The sequence below is a fragment of the Protopterus annectens genome, chromosome 13.part0, assembly GCF_019279795.1.
Source record: "Protopterus annectens isolate FY-2018-M chromosome 13.part0, PAN1.0, whole genome shotgun sequence".
Taxonomy (NCBI): Eukaryota; Metazoa; Chordata; order Ceratodontiformes; family Protopteridae; genus Protopterus; species Protopterus annectens.
In genome coordinates, this window is record NC_056747.1 from 1,325,193,193 (window position 1) to 1,325,210,787 (window position 17,595).

At 40.5% G+C, this 17,595-nt stretch overlaps 1 protein-coding gene across 1 annotated transcript in view; it reads left to right on the top strand.

Moving 5' to 3' along the window:
* The window catches only part of LOC122788280 (streptococcal hemagglutinin-like), a 755,305-nt gene that overhangs the window by 516,445 nt on the left and 221,265 nt on the right, over window positions 1-17,595 (top strand). Inside the window, exons 3-4 of the mRNA XM_044055345.1 lie at window positions 1,418-1,516; window positions 15,774-15,883. Coding sequence (XP_043911280.1) covers window positions 1,418-1,516; window positions 15,774-15,883 — 209 coding nt within the window. The remainder of the gene's footprint in view (window positions 1-1,417; window positions 1,517-15,773; window positions 15,884-17,595) is intronic.

Sequence of the window (17,595 nt, forward strand, 5' to 3'; positions counted from 1 at the left end):
TTTGCTTAGCTTCTTCCTTTCACCTCAGTCCCATAGTGAAAGGATCTGCATTTCTTAAATGTGCATAGACAACTCGGATTTTACCTTGACAAAGCAGCCTATTAGTAAGTCTGATCAACTGTTTGTGTTTCTTCATCCCAGGGCTCTGGGTTTACCTGTTTCCAAACAAACTATCTCTTTGTGGATTTCTAAGGCTATTGTCTTTTGCTATGACTTTCATGGGAAATCTTTGTCATCTTCTGTTAAGGCCCATTCTATCAGATCTGTTGCCTCCACAGGGGCTTTCTTCAAAGGTCAAGATGCTCATTCCATTTTGGAAGGTGATATTTGGTCATCTGTTCATACTTTTACAAAGAATTACAAGTTGAGCACTGTCTCCAGAAACAGGGCAAGATTTGCTAGGACAATTCTGCATGGATTTGTCGAAACTACTTCTGCACTGTCTTCCTCTACTCCATCCTCCTCCCTGGGTTCCCTTTGAGGTTTTCACTCTCCCATATGTAAATAATACTGCAACATTAAATAGCATATAGAATATTTGTGTAAAATCTTATAACCATTATGTCCTTCTCTTCTATGTTGCAGTATTCTATCCCACCTGTCTTTCCCCTACAACTTGTTCTTTCCTAAGATGTCTCCCTTTTTATGTTCCCTTTGGATTTCTTTTCCTCATGGGGCTAACTTAATCTGAAGATAGTGTGTGCGGACATTCCTTTTATGGCTGACATTCTCTGTGCCTTTGTGTGATGTCCCATGTGCAGCAAGTGGCAATAAGCTTTTGTATACAGGACATTTGGTAAAATACGACCCAATGTGTAAGGAATACTGCAACATAGAAGAGAAGGACATCTATGGTTATGGTAAGATTTTACACAACTATTCTATCTTTGAGGAAAGAACATTGTAACAGCACCTGTGTGCATCCTGGCTGTTACCTGTACCGGTTATATTTGAGTACCTGTATGCCAACTTTACCAAGAAATGGTCAGAGTAGACCATCATAGGGAAATGAGTAAACCAAATGTTATGATTTAGTCTTGAGGTGATGTCTCTTAGATGATCTACTGTTATGGCAGGTACCTTAGACAGTACTGTCCAAAGTCCTGCCCTGACAAAGTAGAAAACAATGAATCTGGGTTTTTCTGGCCTGGTAATATGGTGGATATCTATCTGACACCATTACAGATACTGGGCATGTGTGATCTTCCTTCCATCCATTTTACATCTTCAATTCTTTTTTTAAACTTAAACCTCCATTTCATTTTGGCACCCATGATTTTTTTGATGTGCAGCTGCAAGCTATTTGTCTGTCTTTAGCCACTTTGTAGTTTTGTTGTCGCACAGTATTTTCATTTCTGATGTAATCCCACGGACTGGATTTTATGCACTAAATGTTTGTTCTATGTTCTACTTGCAGATCTTTGCAGTAACTGCCCTGCAGGAAGCACATGTGTTTACAACTGTAAATGCCCAGATGGATATTTCTACATGAGGGAAAAGAACATCTGTCAGCAAGGTATGTCGCTTTCTGTTAACAGTTTTGAAGCAGGTGATTCACTCATTAACTACAATGTATGACATTACAAAGTTCATTGTATTTAGGTGGTAAGAAGAAAAAAAAAAAAGATGGACATTTGAATAGTGTTCAAACAAACCACACTGCAGGCCAAGAGTCATGCATGGATTTCATCCCTGAGGATACCTCAAGGAAATAATTAGGGACTAAATCATCTCATTTGTTTAGGATCCAGTTGTCAAGGCTTTCTTTGTGTTGAAAAGACACAGTGTGAGGAAAACGCTTTTACTCCTGTAGGTTTCATCCTGTTCTTTTTACTTCGTTAGTTGGATAACATTATGGGTCTGGATGTGAAATATTTTTTCAGCCCGGAAGTCTCTTTTCCTCAAACATTTTTCACTATAAATTTTGGTTTTGGACAGGGCTAGGAAGCTGTAATGACCTATTACCTGGTTCTTCAGCCCTATTCCTGTAGCTCCTAGGTGTGATAAATAATACTGTACTCTGTATTGCCATGCTCTGCACTGGGTCTGCTTAAACTCTGGCATCACTCTTCTGCCAGTAACCCCTTTTAAGCCCATCCATTTTCCTCTGGCAGGAGTGAAAGTCAAACGTAGTCTTAAGCAGTGCAGTTGTATTGTGGGTCTGCTGGTATTTCACTTTAACCAACATCTGTATCTGACCCCTAGATGAGAGTTTATAATGCTTCAGATCAGAAGGTTGTCTTGCGCTTGCAGCTGTTATGAGGTTTTATACCTCCCCAGGCATGTCTTAATTTCCTTCATAGGTCTGCTCATGCTCACTACCGGCTAAGTAATAATGCAGAAAGAGATGGTAGTTCATACTGTCCAAACTGTCACCTCCCCAAATTTAAGTGGCAGGGTTCATTGACCAACAAACAAACCTAGGTCATAGAAGTTGCAAGCTGATGTTTTATCTGTGCATCATTGAGCCAACAACCCTTACAACACTTCATAATTATTTATGTCAATATAGAAAGTTAGCTGGCTGCTTTAAAGCCAATTTCCTTTACAGGTCAGCAGTTCAGTGAACTCCAATGCCTCTTCAGCCTGAATGGAATGTCTGGACATCAGATTTCAGTCCTGTCAAGACTGCACACCAAGGAACACAGTCTATTTTTATTAACTGGCTTACCAGCACCACCACCAGACACCTAGGTTTTAAGGGTCAAGGTTCAACGTTTACCAAGAACCTCACAAGAGATCATTTGCCGCCTCTCTCCACCTACTTAATGACCAATATACTTTTTCTCCAAACCATAACTCAACCTTTTTTTAAACACATTTCACTGCTTCTCTAATTTCTAATGGTAAAGAGTTCCATCTTTTTCCTGCTCTATATTGAAAGTATTTACTTCCAGTATATTTGTGCATTACTGTAATATTCAATGGTAACTTACTGTTTCTAGTACATTGGTCCTGGTGAAGAAAATTACCCCCAGTAAATAACTTAATTCAGGATGAGACATGCATGTATAAATCCAAATTGGCACCCCTTAATTTAGTAACATATAGAAAACATAGGTTCATAGGTTGGTATTAGACTATCGGCCCTAGGGCCTATACAAGCCTAGCCATAAAAATTCCCTGGCTATTTCTTCCCACAGTATTTACTTCCCTGGACACCTGTCTAGCAGGTCGACTGACATGATCCCCGGGGTGAATTTCCTATCTCCTATCCAATCATCAAGGTTACTTTTGAAGAGGGCCAAAGAGGCGCTCTGCTTGACATGTAAGGGCAGTCTATTCCAGAGTCTGGGGAGTCTCTGGGTCAGGAAGCTATCCCTCCAGCATATTTTGTTCATTGTGATGACAAAGTTTAGATGCCTGGAGTGTGAGTCTCTGAGGGATTGGTATTTCTTTAAGTGAAGCATGTCCAACAGCTATGGGTTTGACATGGCCTTGTATGTTAAGCAGAGATCTCCTCTGAGTAGATGATATGCGACAGAGTATAGCTGGAGTTTTTTTTAGATGATCAGCATAGGGCATCTGCTTTAGGCCTGTGATCCTCTTAGTGAGATATTTCTGCGACCTTTCCAGTTGTTGCAGATGTCTTGAGAGGTACATACCAAATGGGGCGTTGCATTCTATAATGGGTCTAATAAGGGATGAGTACAGTGGGACAATGACCTCCTTTTTTCTAGATGAAAAGCCCTTAGTGATGAGGTGTGCCACATAGAAGGATTTCCTGACTGTTGTGGCAATGTGGTTAACGAAGGTGAGACCACTGTCCACCTGTGTTGTTCCTAAGTCTCTCATCACACTTTTGGTGTTTAGTGTACTGCCACCTATGTGGTAATTCATGGGTACATGTTTTTTCCCAAAGGGGATAAGTATACATTTCTTGGCAATGAGCTTGAGCCCATGGCTCTGGCACAAAGCATCTGTTTCTGTAAGGCCCTTTTGTAGAATAGCCACATCATTTGGGGATTCAATAATGGCTCTCAGTTTGCAGTCATCTGCGAACTTTGTTAGCCAGAGTCCCTTAGTGTTGGCCTGTACTTCATAGAAGTAGATGCCAAACAAGAGCAGTCCCCACATATAGAAAACAGAGTCTTTTTAATCTGTCTACAAAAGAGATATCCAGCAGGCCTCTAATTTTCTTTGTGAAGGATCTTTGAACCCTTTCAAGTCTGATAACGTCTTTCCTAAAATAACGACAAGACAGAACCATCTTAAAAATAGGAATAATTAATAATTCACTGTAAGGCAAGCGTATGTGTCACAATCCCAGCAATAAACCTCCAAAGATCCTCACCTCCAAAGTATAAGTAGGCAAATTCACTATAAGGCAGTGGGATAAAAGGGAGTTCCTCAAAAGTCACTGGTTATAACTCTGTTATTAGCTGTGGAATATGGATCCTGTTTGGTTAGTGCTCAAGACAGCATATTTCATTTACTACAAGTTGTTAAATAGCAATGTCCAAGACGAGAGTGATATAATCACTGCTAGTGATGTAGAGGTTTTCATTTTTTGTTCTACTTTTTTCAGCATATCAGCTGATCAAGCCATGTCCACCAGATCGGTGCATCTCAGCAACACACATCTAATGCTGGGGAGGGAAGGGGTAGCTCTGGTCTTCCCTTGGTCTGGAGGGTCTCCCTGCTGGAAGGTGTCTTAAAAATAGGTGGCCCTAACACACTGAGCTGAGCCATTCTGAGAATGATATATCCTAGGCTTGTTTAGAGACGGACAGGGTGGAGAAGCAGTCATCTAACCTTGCGAGGATTTGCCTGCTTGTTTAGAGATGGACAGGGTGGAGAAACAGTCATCTAACCTTGCGAGGATTTGCCTTTTCCTCTTGTTCACTCTCCCTACCTCTATATGCTTACTCTATACTTGTGGGCCACTCTGAGAGTCTGCCCTGCCCCAGGATGTAGGGTTATCACATTTCACTCTGTTTCTCTGTCCTGTAACTTGGCATCCATTCCTTTGAACCGCCTCCACCCCTACCGGTGTTAATTCGGTAATGCTCTACATGTCCCTCCTCTCCAGGATATGCACAACTATCCTCCCTGTCACTTTACCAGTCACCGTGAGCCACTAATCAAACTCTGCTCTCCTGGGCTGTAGTTGGGATATCTATCCATTTACACCACTGGAGTGAGACTAGTGATGTAGATTTACAGCCAATTTCCTTACACAATAATTTATGGCAGCATTGTGGATTTTGTAAATTGGGTTTTTATAGCTTGCTGAAGAGTTTTATTACTAAAAAGTATGTGGATGTTACTCTTGCAACCATGAGGTAAATATATACAGAAATATATATTGCGTAGTAGTTATTTTATTTTTTTAGATTGTGAGTTAGGAAACGGGTGAAAAGAAATAAGAAGCAAATGGAAAGTCATCACTGTCATAGCTGACCAGAAGTATGAATCAAAGTATGAATCAAAGGGAATTTAGCATGCTGGTTTCAGGCCCAGCCTTTGGTCAACTGGTGCCCTAGGCAAAGCTCTGCCTTCCTATAACTCTACCTCACCCCCTCCTTTTCACTTGAAACCTGTACCAACTACATATATTGTAACCATTATACAAAAACTAAAACCATGCTCTCCCTCAGCAGATCAACTACCTGTTGATTTCCTACGGCTATCAGCCAAAGCTTTAGCTTATCCTGTTTCCATTCTAATCAATAGGACTATTACTGAAGGTTACATACCTAGCTTATGGAAAGTCTCTCATATTATCCCCCTCCATAAAGGTGGAAACCCCTATGAGCTCTCCAACTACCGCCCTATTGCCCTTCTTTCACCCTTGGCAAAGATCATGGAGAAATGTATCCATAGGCAATTACTTGACCACTTAACTCAAAATAACTTACTTTCCAGCTCTCAACATGGTTTCAGACCTTCAAATAGCACCACCACTGCCCTTCTTTCCTTTACAGATTGCATAAACAAAAAACGTAACCTTAATAACCTTTCTTCAGCACTATTCATTGACCTGTCCAAAGCATTTGACATGGTCAATCATCAGATTCTCATTAACATACTCAAATCCCTATCTTTAGATGCACCTACCATAAAATGGTTCCAGTCCTACCTAGACAAAAGACAACGGGCAGTAATCTGGCATAAGACTCTTTCTAGCCTACAACCAGTTACCCTAGGTGTCCCTCAAGGGTCCATACTAGGACCTCTCCTCTTCTCAATATTTATTAACGACCTTCATCTAGCCATCGCCCAAGCCACATTCATACAATATGCTGAAGATTCCACACTAATATGCTCAGCCAAATCCACATATGAAGTCCTCTCTCTTACCCAGAAGACATTTAACACAGTTGAACAATGGTTTACACAGCATTGCCTTCTTTTGAACCCCCAAAAAACTAAACTCCTCCTCTTTAATCCGACTCACAAAATCCTCTTCACTTGATTTCTCAGTTGCATCTACCAATGGTGTCATTATATCACCCGAGCCAACCACCAAACTATTGGGTATCACCATAGATAACAATCTGAACTTTGACACCCATATCAACAATACAATAAAAACTGTCAACAAAAAACTTGGCTCCCTCTATAGGATTAAACCTTACCTTTCCCGTACAGCTAGAACAACCATAGCTCACACTCATCTAATCTCTACTCTCCTCTATGCCTCACCTATTTATACTAACCTTTCAAAAAATAACCTCAGCAAACTGGAAACTTCCTACAATAACATCGCTAGATTTGCAACAGGAAACCCTTAACAGAACCCACCACTGCATAAATATAAAGCAGCTAGGATGGCTTGAACTACAAAATGTGATTAAATTCCATCAACTAACCATTGCCCATAAAACTCTCTATAAACCATTCAGTACTCCTATTTTATCTACCCTCATCACTCCATATACAAATCTGAAATCACTACGTTCCTCACACAAAAATCTTCTACATACCTCTAAACCTAACAACAAGGCTGGTGAATCTCTTTTCTCTAATGCTGTTTGAAAAACTTGGAATCTTCTCCCCAGTAACCTCTCCTCTCTTCCCTCTCCATCACTCTTCAAAAATAGACTGAAACTCTACCTTACAACACACTGGTTGTGCCCCTGTACTAAACCTGACTAGGCATCTATCCATCAGATTAAACGTAGCTCTGCTTATCCCACACTACTTATAAGCTTCTACATATTCTATTATAGATTTTTTTTCTATTCATCTACTCTGTCTCTAGATTTATTCTCTTAAAATACACTGTGTCTAGTCTCTCTAAATACAAAGTTTTCTCTTACACAAATTTTTATTAGGAAATGTGTTCGAATGGCTAACCATAGCTGAAATGCACCATGATTCCTGTTTTACTGAAATGCAACAAAATGTAATTGAATGTGATTAGTATCTGTCAATTTAGCTGTATTTGTAAATGTCTCATATTATAAATGATATTGTATTTTTTTTTCTGTGTTCGTTGGAGCTTTTCTCCTCGGGCCTCCACTGAAAATGGACATATATCCAGTTGGACTAGCCCGGTCAACAAATGTAAAATAAAATAAAAATAAAAGGGCTTCACAGCGCCCCCCACACCACTTAGTGCCCCCACCCTGGCATAACTACACCATCTAGATTACTGTGCCCCTGTTAGAAAGGTGCCCTAGGTGACCGCCTAGTTGACCTATGCCTAAGGCCGGCTATGGCTGGTTTAATCAAAGCTAATTTGATAGCTGCCGCACATGCATCTGGAGACAGACTGGCAGAAGTTGTAGGAGCAAAGTACATAGCAAAGATGGCAGTTCAGTATGTCTATTTATTTATTTAGTTAATTTACTTAAATTTGTTTACTGGGGTAGAACACTAATCGATCAATAGCCAGTTACAGGCTCACTTCAGTCCCTATATTCCTAGGTAGCCTCAAAATACAGCTTGAACTGTGAAAGCAGGAGATGAAAATGAGATGAGCAGGAATAGAAAGCCAACCCTGCCGAGGTCAGTAGTAAAGCACTTCCTCAGTATAACGAGAAGGATGACTTTTGGTGGTTTTATTAAGACACTTGTGTGTGTGTGTGTCTGTGTGTGTATACTTAACAAATATACCAAGAGCAGTGGATGAGGCTTTTTACCCGTCTGCTCATGGGTATGGCAATACACGCATTTAGCAAGTTGGATATTGATTTAAAGTTAAGAATGATGTGTGAACACAAAGTATAAAGAAATAAGTTAAGAAAATGTGGGACAATAGCACAGGACTACTTTAACAGGTGGAAAGTGGCTATAAAATTACTACTTTTGAAATGTTGGCAGGCTTTGAGATAAGGGAACGATCACTTGGTATTTTACCTCAGAATATAAGAATTTGGGTTGACAGACATAGATGTATAGCACCACTGAGGAAATGCACAGAAAGTGAACTCTAACCAGCAGATCACAGCTGCCCAAGATGGGTTTACCTAGCTCTGTTTATAGGCATGAATGAGGGAAGTCATGGGGACAATCTAAACCATTTCAGCAGAGTGCACAAAGGGGGAACCACTGATTAAATACATGCCAAGTTCTTGGGGTTAAATGTTTCCACTGTAACTACTGGGGCATGTATGGTCCAAATGTCTAAAGCAACAGCTGTGTCATGCAACACCCTATCACAGGTTGCATCACTGTAGTGGTAAGTTGTCTTGAGACAACAGCTGCCCCAAACTACCTCAAGGGGCCTGTAACCTCTCCTGGAAATGAAACCACTACTAAGCAGGACACTGCATTAAACATGTTTATCGGTTTGTTGTTGGAAGCTTTATCTCTGTTACCTATAGTACTAAGTCTAGCAGGACTTGGCCTGTTAGATTGAGTCAAAAAACTTTCTCAGCCGTCCTAGCCTCACTTCATTACCCACAATCCTCGGTGTTTAAGTATACCTCTCTGGATCTCCTTAGACATGCATTGAAATTGCTTGTTTACAAAATGGTTGCAGATCACCATTTCTGTTTAGACATTGCTGTTGCAATTCATTTGAGCTCCTTTAGTTTTCTGCTTTAGGTCTGTCTGCAGACAAGTCCATTTTTTCCATTTATTATTTCTGTGAAGTTTTCCTGTCAGTTTCACTGTACACTTCAGAAAGGCTTCTTCTGTCCATACCTTGTATGGTACCCTCTTGGATAGTGGTTAGTGGTTTGCTCTTGACTGCTTTCTGTAGCTGTTTACAGTTATCTAGTTTCCTAGTATCATAGAGATGCAACAGCAGACAAAAATATAAACATGGTACTGCTCCCCTCCGTGCAGGATAGTTGTTTGAAATGTCTCAGGGAAGCTTATTTCATAGTGGTCTGCAGAATTTGTGCATCCTTCAAGCTTTGCTCTCTTAAAGAATGATATAACAGATTGCAGTTAGAAAAAGAAAGTGCAGCACACCCAGAATATCCTGTAGCTTCCCATCTACTTGAAATATTTCTACTGAACCCCTTAAGACAAAGTTGCAAAATATTGGAAAGGATGCCGCTGCTGCAGGCAAGAAACTGGTTGTTGTTATGGCCAAGATTGAGAGGTATGGAAAACCCTAAAGTGTGAGAAACAAGCTTTTCAACAAAAGAGAAGAAAAGAAAAGCTTTTATTTAAATTAAGAAAAAAAGGCTTTTATTTAAAATTGTGCTTAAATGTTTAAGTTGCACTTACACTGACCTATGTGATAACTTTTTGTGTTTTTCTGCTTTTTTTCCCATGTTTTAGCCAAAAACGTTATATGTTTGCATTTTTCTACTTTGTTCTGTGACCTTAGTCTTGTAGCGTCATTTGCATTTGTGGAAAGATTGCATATTACTACAAGATATTAGCATAATTTATACATTATATTGCACTTCCATCTCAGTAAGTTGAATTACTTGTTAAAGACAGCTGTTTGTATTTTTACCCCTGTCTGAGGCCTTAATCTTATAGTTTTATTCACAGTTGTGGCAAAACTGTGAAATACCACCTGATTTGAGTCTAAATTAGTTATATATTAGTCCATTTTCCATACAGTGTTACGGGCAAATTTCTACATTGTCTGTTGCCTTAGTCTGTGTTGGGATTGCAGTAGTGGCAGTACTGTGAATTTTACTCCAGGATTGGTGCTTCATTGCTTTTACATCTATTTATATTCCAGTTTGGTTGCTAGAGTCCTACATTCTGCCTGTCATTTACCTGCTTAAAGTTGCATGCTGGTGCCTGTTTACTTTGCTACTGTTTTTTCCCATGTTGTTTGGGTCTGGCCCAGCTCTCACTGAGACATTAAGCTAGTCTTTCTGAAATTCTAACCTACCTGGGTCATTGACCTGCAGCTCTGAGTCATAGGACCTGCGCTCCAATATTAACTTTATTTGATTGTCTCCCTCTCTAGCTAGTCTGCATCTTGCAGCTTAAATTTGAAATTTTCCCCGAATGCCCTACCCTTTTCCTGCTGTGGTTTTAAAAAGCTGCATCTCCAGCTTCCCCTTATGGTAATCTGACTCTCAAAGTCCCTCCCTCTCTCTTTCATTGCTAGTGTCTGTCATGTGTGCTATTTAAGTACTTTTCTGATCCACTGTTTTTCATAGCTGCATTTTAGTGGATGTCCACCCAGCAGACCAGTATTGCTCTTGAGTAAACCTCCATTACTACAAGTTGTCACCTGCTTATTTTCCCAGAGCTTCCATATGCTTGGTGCCCTTACCACAACCTATGAGGGTCCTTTTAACATTTAGAGGGCAACTGCTTTGTTTGCTTTATTTGTTGTTTTTTTTTGCACTTTAGATAATTTTGTCCAGGTAGTTTAAGTTGCTTTGGTAAATTTCCCTCTCAAACAATCTTTTTTTGGTGTTTTTACACTGAGGAAATGGACATTCTGCCTAGTGGCAGTACTTAGTGGCCTAGTCTATCTGAGTTGGGAAACACACAAGACACCTGTAAGTATAGTTGTTTTATTGGCCAGATGGATTACAAGCCAGTTTCCTGTATTTTAAGTGCCTGTGTAAATTTAGTGCATTTGAGTGTCCACTGCTGATCATACAGTGGTGGTTAGCAGTGCCACGTATTGGATGCAGGCAGTTGCATGAACTGTAGCAGTAACCTGGTGAGTGTAGGGCAACTACTTTGTATGTTGAGGAGCACAGAGCAGCTTGGGTGAGCACTGAGAAGCACTGCCCCTTGAATTTAGTATAATATAGACTGGTCTAATCTCAAGCTCCAAAAGCACCCTTAGTCTGCCCACTGTTAACCCCTCATGTACCACATCCTAGTAGCTCATCCAATAAAGGACCTGATATCATGTGTATGCACTTTCCCAATTTCTCTGCAGCCAGTTTGGTGAATATCAGAATATTGAGACAATATAACAATTATCTAATGCTGACTGAGAATCATTTAATTCTCAAAGAAATACAGTATGCAAACACACACACACACACACACACACACACACACACACACACACACACACACACACACACACACACACATCTAGATAAATATCCACAATGTTTCTGGAGCCACAATTCTTGCAGACAAACGCTCATAATAGTTTGATTGCTAGACACACACTACACCCACCATTTATGCTGAGGTACTTAAATGCAATCTTCCCGTACCTGAAAGTCCCTCCCAGACATGCTACTTCCAAAAATTATCCTCACCAAACTAGAAAGCACTTAATAGTAACAACGGTTAATACTGCCCATAAAGCCACACCTAGCAGAGCCTCAACTACCAAGCCCATTAGGCAAACCAATACACTACCCATAACCCTAGTCATAGGGGACACCATAGTATGACATACTGATGCCCCACTCACCAGGCTGAACAAGGAGAAAATACTGGTCAGTTACCTAAAGGGGCCAGGATCAATCAGGTTATCCACACAAGTCATTGCACCACAGGTACCAGTATGATTCGGTCATAATCCATGCAGGCATAAATGACCTGAGAAGTACCTTCCAAGACGATATAAAGTGTGATATTATGGAGCTATCAGACTATGTGTCATGGGCTGGTACGTGCAATGAGCAGCATTTAGCTGTACTAAGGATGATGCCACAATACAAGCATAAGATGACTCACTTTAATACTTGGCTTGGGTTTTGGTGTCATTCTAGGGAGGTACGGTTTTTGTCAGTGTGGGGAGGACATGGTCAGCAAACCACATTGCTTTGCCAAGGATGCTCTGCAACTGTCCCCTCTAGGCTTTTGAATATAGGCTAAATCATTGTAATCCTCACACAACCTTTTTAAGGCAATGCCAAACTGACAAACCTTTCAACATAGTAAAATCTGCCCAAAGAAATCTAAAGGTGTTGTTGCTCAATGCCAGGAGTCTAAACAAGAAGCTCCATTCCTTCCAAGCTCTCCTGACTTGAGAATGCAGGCATCTGTGCAGTTACCAAGACATGGTTTAAAGCCACAGAGTGTAGCCTGGCAGTAGAAGGCTTTACTGGTGTTCACACATTTAGACCATCAAGTGCACAGACAAGGGACTAAAGGTGGAGGTGTCTTGATCTACATCAATAGCAAGCATGCTTCTAGGGTGGTCAAACAGGATGACACACTGGAGTGCCTCCACACCCAGATTACCAAAAACAAAGCCCCATACCATATTCTGACAATCTGTAGCTGCTCATCTATGTGCCATAAATCCATAGCTCATATGTAGACCTATTGGAGATGCTCATTATTCAATCTAATACCATATTCATGAGAGACTTTAATTAACCCTCTGTAAACTGGGAATCCTACATGACTTCAGAGCTGCAGGTGCAGAGATTCCCAGGCTTTGTAAACACAGCAGCTTAGACCAGTTAGTGTATATGCTTAGTAGTGATACAAACATACTGGACCTGGTACTCTCAAATGGGGGAGAATGCTGCACATCCTCCAGTGTTGTGTCCTCTCTGGTAAGGTCAGCTCACAGAACAGTCTCCTTATAAGTAATCAGTTCTGTTACCCCAGCAAACCTTATAATAGTTAGAAGCTACACCGAGGCTAACTACCTTTTATTAAGTGATCACCTGTCAAAATTTCAAGCCCCTCCAAACCCAGAGCTCATGGCAGCCTATGCTGAATTATTCACAGAAGCTCTGTACAGCCATGTCAGTGATTGCATATAGGCTGATTTGCCTACCAGAAGTAAGCCCAAAACTAACTCAAAGAACAAACCACACTGGTAGAATCCAAATGTAAACAGGTTGTGTAACAAAAGAAAAAAGTAATCGCTAAAATTAGGAAGTGTAACACCAAAAAAAGATAACAAACAACAAAGCAAATTTTGAGGTAAAGATAGCATCCTAGGCCAAGGACAACCAGAAAGTCTTCTTTAGCTATGTATGAAACCTCAAAGGCTGTAACCAACAGTGCGCCAAACTTTTGGTAAATGGAGCCATGTTCACAGAACTGGGAGGTATAGAAAGTAACAGTTCATTACATGACATTCATGACATGGCTGTGACAGTTCAGCTCAAACTTTACCCCTTCTCACCCCCAGGAAATACCATCTAACATAACCCCTGCAACTATCAATAGGGAGCAGGTCTTAGATGCATGCTCTAAGGCCAAGAATACAGCTTCTGTGGGCCCCAATAATTTCCCAGGGTACCTCCTAAATAGCCAAAAATGTCACCTGTCAGGGCCACTGGAGTCGCTGTTTAACCATAGCATCTGCACAGGCCTCGTTTCATGCAACTGCTGGACTGCAACAGATCCTTGGAACTACAGACCCACTAGTCTGACTAGCCATATGCAAAGCCATTGAACGAATTACCATGGACATAATTAACCATTGTTGTTGTTGTGTCTTTCGGCTTTTTCCTGGTTAGGGGTCGCCACAGCGGAACTCCGGTCTGCTAATGATTGGCAGTAGATTTTTACATACCGAGTTGCCAGCTCTGACGCACAACCTTCAACAAAGGTATGCCCATTCATGCATGTCTCCACACAGAAGACGCTTAAGCTGAGAATCGAACAGGACAACGTCTTACTGTGAGGCTACAGGAAATCTTCAGACATTGGACCTCACCCAGTTTAGTTTTGTCAAAAGCAGGTCATACCTACTGAACCTGGTGGACTTCTTTGAGAAGGTCACCAAGGCAGTGGATGAGGGAAAAATAGTGCATACCTTGACCTAGCTAAGGCATTTAATGCAGTACCCCACTTTGGCATTGCAAACAAAGTCAAGGAATTAGGCATAAACCCTTGTATAACTCGTGGATAGCCAGCTGTCTCACAGACAGGACCCAGGAAGGTAGGATTAGAAAAATGGCTGGTCACCAATGGAGTTTCCCAGGGTTCTGTGCTGGGTCTGCTCCTCTTTGGCCTTGACTGCCAAAAAATAGATGCAAATGTCAAGGGTCTCTGGTTTACCAAGTTTTCAGTTGATTGCAAGCTAGGTGCAATCATAGAACCCCTCCCCCAAGGTGCTAACATGTTACAGGAAGGTCTAACAGACAAATGACTGATACCAAAGCCACAGCTTAAAACTCCATACTAAGAAATGTATAATAGTACCTTTTGGGAAATTGGCCATGCGGGGGAAACTACCTGATTGTAAAACATCCCTTAAAGTGGACACAGTAGTCGGAGATTTGGAGACTCATGTAGATAGTAACCCGGCTTTTGACCAGTGTGTATAAGGTAATGGGAAAAATCAATCTGTATGAACTTATAAGTAATGGCATGGCATCTAGGGCCAGAGAACTCACTATGTCACTGTAGTCAGCCCTCATCAGAACCATCCTTGAGTATAATGTTCCCTTCAGTATGCACTTGACTCGGGCACATGCAACATTTGGAAAGTCAGTTTCCTTACAAAAAGAAAACCGGGTGTAAACAGAATGTCCTATGCAGATTGTCTCAAAGCCCCTATCTCTATACTCTGTTTCCTGCAGACTTTTGAGCAACGATATATGCCTGGAATACAAGGCATCCTTATATCCTTCTCTAATGGACCTTTTGCCAGTGTTAAACACATTTGTGATTACAAACATTCGATTATATGGAGTGCTTCCATTTGTATGTGAGTGACGCATACACACAAACTCTCTCTCTCTCTCTCTCACACACACACACACACACACACACACACACACACACACACACACACACACACACACACACATTTATGTGTGTGTGTATAGACTCTGGGAGCTGAAAGTCTTTTAAAATCCCTTTATTGGAATATTAATATGAGTTACAAAACTTATGCAAACACTTTAAAGCCCAATTATGACTTCATCTGACCATTAAGAATAGATGCCCCTGAAGTTTCCTGTAAATCAGATCCAACAGAGTATTATCCATCTAATATGTATGGGATCTGTTAGGGATCCAGGATCTCTTAGGGATTCAGTAGAAGACTTGGAATTGTACATTTTGACCTTTAGGAAGGGATACATGTAAGGAAAAATGAGGTGCAAGCTAAACAGAAATTGTTCACTCTTACTAAGACCTCCATTTTTTGCTATACCAGGATGATCTACACTTCTCTTCAAAAGCTGGTAAGAATTATTGTAATAAACGTACACAATTAGGTCTTGCCAATATTTGTGTATATATTTTGTAACAGTCCCTGTCAATGCTTATTTGTTGAATTTAATGATTTAGAGGTATCCTTTTTTTATACTATAAGGACATTTTTTCCACTTTAGCTGAACTGTATTTATTGACTTTTTACTTAAACAAGTTCTCCCACAAGTGTACCTCACTAATTCATCCGTTACTGATTTTCTTTTTCTATTCCAGTTAGAAAACACAAGTAATGTAATATAAAACAGTGTTGCGCTACAGAGCATTCATACTTTCTTGTATTTATCATTTAGCAAAAGATTTCCTCTGCGAGCTACACTTTGGTGGACTGGAATATCGGCCAGAAATGGAAAACACAAGTTCAGAAGTCTTTAGAAATCAAGCTGAGCAGATAGTAGATGTGGTAAGTAAGTTTCTGGAGGCTGTGAAAAGGAAAGGTTTTAACTCTAGGGAGCACAAACAACTTGTACGTTTATAGTGCAAAACTGTAAATAGAGGTGTATTACTAACTTTATGACAACCTTGATTTCTTTTTTCTTCTAAAATCTTTAGTAGATTTAAACCTCCAGGACCTATTTACTGGGATGATAAGAAGGATGATAAACGTGACAAATTTTGTTTGTGCTGCATGATCTTGTTTGTATTTTCTAACAATTAAATTTTGTTTTGTGTAACCTATTTTTGCATGGGATTCTTGGCTTACTTGGTGTGTGTGGGTGTGTGTGGACACAAGTGCGTATGTAGGAGCCGAGCAGTGAAACAAACAGCAAGTTCTCTGACACCATGTAGAATCACGCCATTTGGTCGACACAGACAGATGGTCAACAGGTGTGCATGATTGACAATCTCAAAGTAGGGGAATATTTTCTTTCCCCTGGGATTGTGCAATCTCAGAATTAGTATATATAATTAGTAGGGGTTGTGGGGGGAGGTGCAGGGAGGTTTTCCCCTTGCAAAAAAAAAACAAAAAAACACTTGATTGTGTAGTCTGCACCAGGATAATCCCCAGAGCATGTGCAGAATGTGTCAATTTTGGTGATTTTTTTGATGTTATATGACATCGATCTACAGATGTAGTGTTGTGACCTGCAGGCACCACACTGCTGAGCATTTTGCTTTAATATTCAGACTGCAACAACACATCAGCAGAAACAAATCCATATTTGCTTAATGTTTAGCATGTTTTGTAACCACTGGCCTACTTATTTAAATTTCTGGGTAAGTGGGCTGGTACACATACCCTTTTTATTCATGACTAGGGTCACAAGGATAATCCTGAGGTCACCGAGCCTTCACTCAAGACCTGCAGTAGGTGGATTGGACACACACTAAATTGAACATAGGTGAGTGTGTGTGCACAAGTGAGTGGTGCAAATGAACTACCATGGCAGGGCTAGCCCCCTGGTGGTGTAAAGCTTGGCTCAAGATGATTGTCACTGTAGAAGTGACACCTCGACCCCATGTACAAAATGGCAAAAGGGGTTGAGGATGGCCTGATGGGTGTGTGTGTGTGTGTGTGTGTGTGTGTGTGTGTGTGTGTGTGTGTGTGTGTGTGTGATATATATATATATATATATATATATATATATATATATGTGTGTACACACACACAAATATATATATATATATATATATATATATATATATATAATGTATATGGTTTACTTTTTTAGATCGAAATACCATTATTTCGAACAAAAAAGTACGACCTTACTTTCACGAAACTGTACTTCAACGAAAGTGCACTTTCGTGAATTCCAGTTCAGCAAACCAGCAATTAAAATAAAAAATAACAATTTCAACTCTGTTTTGCAAGGGGGACAAGCCCCCCGGCGCCACCCATGTGGGGGGCTGCACCATCCACACCCCCGCTACATTAAATATACTAACTCTGAGATTGCACTACAGTGGGGAAATGGGTATATTCCCTTATCCCCACTCTAGTGCTCTGTTTTACTTAGATTCCCGGTTCACTGAACCAGAGTTTGCGAAGTACACTTCCGTTGAAGTGCAGTTTCATGAAAATAAATATGTAGCAGTGATTGTACAACTAAGAAAACTGTTGCTTAGATTGCAGTACAGTGGGGATAAGGGAATATTCCCTTTTCCCCATTG